The sequence below is a fragment of the Sorghum bicolor genome, chromosome 4 (assembly GCF_000003195.3).
Source record: "Sorghum bicolor cultivar BTx623 chromosome 4, Sorghum_bicolor_NCBIv3, whole genome shotgun sequence".
Taxonomy (NCBI): Eukaryota; Viridiplantae; Streptophyta; class Magnoliopsida; order Poales; family Poaceae; genus Sorghum; species Sorghum bicolor.
In genome coordinates this window covers 39974573-39982091 of record NC_012873.2, presented here as the reverse complement: position 1 = coordinate 39982091, position 7519 = coordinate 39974573, and the positions used below count along the sequence as shown (strand labels likewise).

The 7519-nt window shown below is 42.9% G+C and overlaps 1 protein-coding gene across 1 annotated transcript; it reads right to left on the bottom strand.

Moving 5' to 3' along the window:
• On the bottom strand, nucleotides 4025-5819 carry LOC8081692 (cytochrome P450 71D8). Its single transcript, XM_002451987.2, has 2 exons — nucleotides 4812-5819; nucleotides 4025-4720 (listed from the first exon to the last, which is right to left on the bottom strand). The coding sequence occupies exons 1-2, from the start codon at nucleotides 5739-5741 to the stop codon at nucleotides 4064-4066; spliced, it is 1587 nt and encodes a 528-aa protein (XP_002452032.1). The 5' UTR covers nucleotides 5742-5819; the 3' UTR covers nucleotides 4025-4063.

Below are 7519 nucleotides of genomic sequence, written 5' to 3'. Positions count from 1 at the left end.
GTGAATGATTCAAAATAACAAAGTGGATTTGAGCTAAAAATAATGGGAAAATCACAAGCCAAAAACAACATGACAAAGACAAGAAAGGATGCAGTTAGTCACCTCCAAGCATGAAGAGACGATGACGGAGTCGAAGAAGATCAACGATGGGCGTCGGAGATGAATAACAAAGGAAGACCAAGCAAGAACAACAAAATGGAAGCTCCAAGAACAACAATGGTGCTCTCGGTTTCGAATGGGCAGAGGGGAAGAGGTAGCCGGCCTATAAACCGGACCTTTAGCACCGGTTCATAACACAAACCGGTGCTAAATGGTCGGTGCTAAAGGCTTTACCTCGGCCCATGGCACTGGCCGGTGCTAAAAGGGACCCTTTAGCACCGGTTGGTAACACGAACCGGTGCTAAAGGGTCTCTGTCCCGACAGCAAAAGTCAGTAGCCGTTGGGCAGGACCCTTTAGCACCGGTTCGTGTTACGAACCGGTGTTAAAGGGGCCTTTAACCCCGGGCCGCAAAAAGGCCGAGGTTTTTGACGATTTTGGGTATCGACCAATGACTCATTCTGTAGTAGCGTTGCTTATATTTTCTAATTATACGTGAAAATTCTAAATACATTATGCTTAGTAATAATAGCACGAGAGTCATCGCGCGCTGTGAATTTTTCTAGTAACCTATATAGATGGAACCCCCTCACAGTCATTAACTCTGATTTATCTAAAACCATGTTAAGCCCTGTCATCATTTTTATTTTTCACTATTAGATCATGAGTTTCCAAACACATATATCGGTTGTCTTGATGTGTATTGGATGTTTCCAGGTCAACACCCATGTTTGATTTTTATGGCATCCCCAACGTGTCCCTTCCCCTCTCTCCGGTCATTCCACCCAATTATTTATGAAGCACTGCAGCAGAAAAGGACTGATGATCGCCTCCCCTTGCCCAATTGCAAAGCCTTGACAGACATCAGCTCTCTCTCTCTCTCGCGCGCGCGCACACACAGCAAATTACATGAATAAGCCATCAGTTGCCGGTACACATGGGATTTTAAGGCCATGTTTAGGTCTCTGGGTAAAAGTTTTTGGTACTGTAGTACTTTCTTTTATATTTGATAATTATTATCTAATCATGGGCTGACTAGGCTCATAGATTTGTATCGCAAATTACAGATAAACTATGTAGTTATTTCTTATCTATATTTAATACTCCATACATGTGCGTAAGATTCGATATGATGGAGAACCTTGAAAATTTTTTGAATTTCAGGTGTAACAAAACAAGGCCTAAGTCTATAAGGTTTGTCAATGATATCAGACAATGTTGACTATTTATTTTAAAAACATTTACAGCTTAGTTGGATGCTTTTGATTGGTTGCGAGACATGTTGACTAATTATTTAGATTTTATTACATGCATATATATTTCAAAAGTATATATATGCATGTAATAAAATATGAATAACTAGTCATGTCTCACAACCAAATAAAAGCATCCAACTAAGCTATATTTTTTTTGAAAGCATGCTTAGCACATATTTCATTAAAAGAAGTTAAGTACACAGGCACTTCATGGCAAGATGTCATTAATGATCGGGTGAACACAAACACAAGGCACCCCTAAATAGTGGAATACACTTTGGCGATGCATACAGCTAATATCCCTCCAGATTGCTTGGAAAGAGAAAAAAAGATACACCCCAAATTAATTTGGTGTTTCCCGATAAGCTGTTCTTTTGTTGATGTAGCTTATGCACCTCAAGATTTCCAAGATTTACGTTTGTTCTTTCTATATATGGAGAACAAAATAATAACATTTTTCTTATATAGTTAAAATAATTAAAACGTATCTTATATATACTGCATATTAATATGTCTATTATTTAGATGTTAGTAATATATTTATTGTAGATCACACTAATAGAGAGAGATTAGAAGAGTCGGACTAGGATGCGTCGCTCGAACCTGCATGATCTCTTCTCCGTTCTCTTGCGACTAACAAATCCCTGCCTGCTTTCATCAAAGAATAAACATGGTGTTACATATGACTCGTTCAGCAGCAACCACATTATATACTATGAAATCAAAATAAACTAGCCAGGTGATCCTCGCAGCGTGGGCTAGCTAGTTTTTTTAATTGTAATCATTATAGTTTTTTTTGTTTGATTGACAACAGCCACCTGAAACGAACGTCCATACTACTCTTATTGACTAATTTTTTTGGTTTCTCAATTACATCAAGTTTCTTCCTTTTTTATTTGTATCCCTCCTAACTATGCAATTTCTACCGATAGCATCTACAACAATTTGGCATTTTTTCTTTGCCATTTGTTGGAGTTTGCCAACTTTGAAAAGCAAATGGGAAGGAGAAAAACAAGACATCTCCTAGAGTTTTGCAAATCTGACTTGCCATTTACCAAAATATGGACCCAAATGCCGAAAGTTTTCAGCGCGCGCGGTCTCGGTCCGTTCGCGGGCTTTCTTCGTGCGTTCAGGAAGTCTGCCGCCACTCGCGTTGAGGAGGTCCGCCGCCAGTTGCTTTGTCCCGTGGCTCGGTAGCTGCTCCCTGGAGATCGGCAATTCCACGGTCGGTCACCGGAAAAAGTGTCTGGAGATCGGCAAGCAGTGCAAGTTCCCCTAGTGCCGCCTTGATGAAGATTTAGGAGTAGACACGGCGGCGGTATCCCCTGGAGCCCTTCCGGAGGTCTGTACCTAGTACGACGGCACTCGAGATCGGTCGCGAGAGGAGGCTGGCGGCGCGGAAATATATGGCGACAGAGGAGGAGTCCGGACCGGAAAGATATGGCGCGAGAGGAGTTTTCTGATCGCGCCTGGGAGTTACGGTCACGCGTAGGAGTCGCGATAGAACGGTGTTTGCCAAGTCGCGGACAGACTCGCATAAATGCCAAGCCTCTCCTGGGATTTGCCAAGTTTCCAAAAATGCAAAACCAATATGCAAAACTGTTGACGAGGTGTTTTTGTGAATTTTAACAAAAATCAAGAATGCAAAAGCAATATGCAAAACTGTTGGAGATACTCGAGTCTTCAATTCTCTAGTGATCCTCGTAGCGTGGGCTAGCTAGTTTTTTTAATTGTAATCATTACAGTTTTTTTGTTTGATTGACAACAACCACTTGAAACGAACTTCCATACTTCTATCATTGACTAATTGTTTGGTTTCTCAATTACATCAAGTTTCTTCCTTTTTATTTGTATCCCCTTCGCATTGACTATGCAATTACTACCGATACTGGATCCAAAGAGTCTTCAATTCTTTATTGAGCTCGATAAAGGTCCCTCACAATTTATTTTTAATCCTTTGATCCTCTTATAAATTTAAACTTAGAACCATTTTACCTTGTTTATGAATCCTCTAGTCATTGACCTGCCTCAACAACCATTACTATGTAGCCAACTAAAGATTCGATCTCTCCTTTCAACCTAGCTAAAGATTAAGGCTCTATTCGTTTGTCTTATTGGCCCCCTTTTTAAATATTTTTTGTGAGAAATATCAATCAATTCGAATAAATTCTTATGGTTCTTGAGTATAATATATATGGTCCTATAACTTATGAGAGTTATACCGTATTTGAAATGATTCTTTCAGAAATCCACGAAACAAACAATAGGTCATGACTAGTATAGGTAGTTTTCACTACCACTCGTCCGTCCACTATGGTTTAAAAAATGACAGAGAAAGGTATTTTTGTACCATAGCAAAATAAAAGATAAGCTAGCAGCCAAGACATTAACAAATTGTGTTGTGAGCAAATTCCTGCGCTTAGCAAAAGAACAAGTCACTCCGATCCGATCTTTAGCCTGCTGGCGTGCTGTTTAACATATTAACTACACGCCGCCGCGTGTTTGCAGATTAACAAACTGAGACTAGCCTAGGTATCCGACAAACGCTAGTTCACTTGTCAAGGAACAAAGTGGCCGGCGATGTGGCGCAAAAAAATTAAAGAAGAGGCGATTGATCACAATCACGCAATCAAGTCAAATTTGACCGACTAATAATTAAATAATAACGATGTGACAATATCATTTTATTATTTGTGTGAATGGAAATATTTTATGCATCAATCGATGCAGCAGCTGGAATACAAGGAATGGGATGTAAAAGTAGCTTAGCCTTCCTAGCGACAGTAACGCCCCAGAGCTCTGTCATGTCAATCTCCTCCGGTGTAGCTCCATCTGGCAGCTTCCAGTCAAAGTGGTACAGGAGGCTAGCCAGAGCAATCTCAACGTTCATATGAGCGAAATTCATCCCGGGGCACATCCTGCGCCCAGCCCCGAAAGGAGTGAACTCAAAATCGAACCCCTTGAAGTCGAAACAGCGGTGGTGGTCGGGGTCACCCTGATGAAATCTCTCTGGTATAAACATGTCTGGGTCCTCCCAGTACTTTGGGTCCCTGGAAATAGCCCAAACGTTGGCGACGACTATTGTCCCCCGCGGCACATGGTAGCCTTGGATCTTGATGCCATCATCCAAGCATACCCTTGGGACGAACGGGGCAGGAGGGTGCAGTCGTAAGGTCTCTTTGATCACTGCTTTCAGGTAGTGTAGGTCCCTTAGAGTCGCCTCATGTACTCGTCGTTGTTGCCCAGCTGCCATGACGCGTCGAATCTCAAGCTGCGCCTTGTGCATCACCCTTGGGTTTGCGATTAGTTCGGCCATAGCCCACCGGAGGGTAGTCGATGTTGTGTCAAGTGCTGCACCAACCGCATCCTGGACCAACAACCAACACATATATACGTTTCAAGTATAGGATAGGAATATATATAATAATAAGCTAATAATAAGAGAGGTTATTACTTACTATGAGCGCCGCCCTGATGACTCCATGGTTGAGAGAAACACGCATGTCGCCTTGCTTCTGGATCCTGAGCAGAACGTCCACCATGTCATGCTCCTCGTCGACGGCGCCACCACCGCCCCCGTCTGGGCTATCATCGTCGACCCTCCTTTGGCTGTGGCTCACGAGGATGTCGTCCATGAGCCGGAACATCTCCTGGAGGTGCCGCTCCGCCTTGCGGCTCCGCGGCAGCATCCGCACGAGCCACGACGACGGGAACAGGTCGCGGAGGTCGAACAGCGACGACGGGTCCTGCCCTGCCTTGACCATCTTCAGGAACGCGGCGCGGTCGGGCAACCGGTCGCCCAAGATGGCGCGCACGGAGGAGTCGGCGACGAACACCTCCAGCCGCTCGTCCATGTCGACGGGCTGAGGCAGGGACGACAGCGACGAGACCAGGCGAGCCGCCTCGTCCTCGCGGATGTGCCGGAACGCCTCCACGCGCCGCGGGCTCAGCAGCTCCGTCATGAGGATCCGCCGCAGCAGGCGCCAGTGGTCGCCGTAGGGCGCGAAGATGACTCCCTGCCCGTGCCTCGACAGCTCCTCGATGCCCGGGCTGCTCGGCCGCTCCGAGAAGGCGGCGTCGTGGCGCTTCAACATCTCCGCCACGGCCTCAGCGGAGGACACCACGATGGCCGTGCGCTCGCAGATCCTTAGCAGCATCAGCGGGCCGTGACGCAGGGACAGGTCGCGGATGGCGTGGTGCGGGAGCCCCCGCAGCAGGTGGTGGAGGCTGCCGATCACCGGTAACTGCCATGGGCCCGGAGGCAGGCCACCTGGTTTCTTGCCGCTGCCGCTGAGGATGATGGCACGGGCGACGACGACTGCAAGCACGAGGCAGGAGCCGTACAAGCATAAGTTTGGGTATGGCAGGTCAACAAAGTATTCGTCCATGGTGTTAGTTGCAACACACTGCCTGTATCATCATATATGGACTACAAATTTATAGCTATGACATCCCGAGGGAGCAGATTAGTTTTTGATTAAAAACGAGGCAGCAGGATCGGATATTTAATTGATCTCAAATGATCATCATCCCTGTCTAGCTGGCTGGCAGGTGCAGATGCTGGTTACTTTCCTTGCATATACCGTAGCCTCGTTTCTCGTCTCTTCCGTGCAAACCGTCGTATCTCCGCTAAACAAATGCACCAAGTGGTAGCACCGGGCGGGTCTGTGGAGGAATTGCTCCATCCCTGTGGGCCCAGCTCCATCCCTGTGGACCCGCTTATTATCACGGTGCCGTTTGGTTCAAAAATAGAAACGAGTCCCTCCGTTCCAAACTATGAGACATAATCTTTAAGAGTCAAAAACATCTCACGTTTGATCAAAATTATAAAAAAAATATAAAAATTTATGACATTAAATAGGTATACTATAAAAATATAATTAATAAGAATCTAATAATATTTAGTTGGTATAATAAATGTTATTATTTTATGATATAATAAATTTTGGTTAAACTTGAGATACTTTGAGTCTCTAAAATTTTTTAAAATATTTTATAATATAGGATAATTTAGGATAAAGGAAGTACGACGTAAAGGTAATGGATGGGTGCGGGTAATGAGAGTGGAACAGATATTACTTCTTCTGTTTGGTTGGGCACGCGGCACTAGTATAAAATCATTTTTACTGGCATCTTATTTTTTTTCACAAGCGGTTCATAATTTCATAATGCAGTAGAAAAAATTCTATGGGCTCATAAAAAGAACCGTCTGTGTAAATGTGTTTACATAGACGGTTCTCTTAAATCAACCACATGTGTAAACGGTTTATTTACACAGGCGGTTTACAATATCAACCGCCTGTATAAATGGTATTTACACAGTCGGTTGTCTTAACAACACCGTCTGTGAAAATGTACCTTTTTACACAGGCGGTTTGTATAGAGGTCCACCTATGTTAATTGTATTTACACGGGCGGTCCTCATTATAATCCGCTTGTGTAAATCTTGTTATAAATACCCTTCGTCCACCTCTAGACAAGAATAGTTACTCCCGTGAGCTGTACAATGTGGCGGTCCAGACAAAAACAATTTCCAAGAAGGGAGGTTTTGATCTTTATTTCTTTGGTGACAAACTTTCAAATGGTTAGTTAGTGCCCTTGATGTCATTTTTAGTTATTTTTTGGTTTAATTCTTGTATTGGTGGTGCTCTGGATCTAGGGTTCATCATGCATTGTTCCTTAGGGTTTGGGTTCATAGGGCAAGAGAGAGAGAGAGTTTTAGCTATATTTTTATGTAAATTCATAGTAAATTATACAAAATTTAGAAAATAGTTAATAAATACTTTTTAGAATTCTTGTGAGTAGATCTATGCAATAGAGAAGAGCACATTTTGAAGTTTATATTAGTTTATCTTTTTTCAGATGAATAACACTTTATAAATTCATATATTAAATTCATATAGTAAAGATTGTCATAGAAATCCTTCAATTATTTCTAAATTTTATTCAATTGTTTCTTACAATTTTGAAAATGAGTTTAAACAATTATGTAAATTCCATAAATTGTAAACTCTGTAAGGGAGAGGTTTTCATCTCTATTTAATCGAAGGAGGTTAGTATCTTAGTTATGATTGTTTGGGGTTATATTAGTTTTGTTTTTAGATTGACCTACATTGTTCTTAACTAATTACAGCTAAATATGGAGAGGTCATTATGGATGTACAAC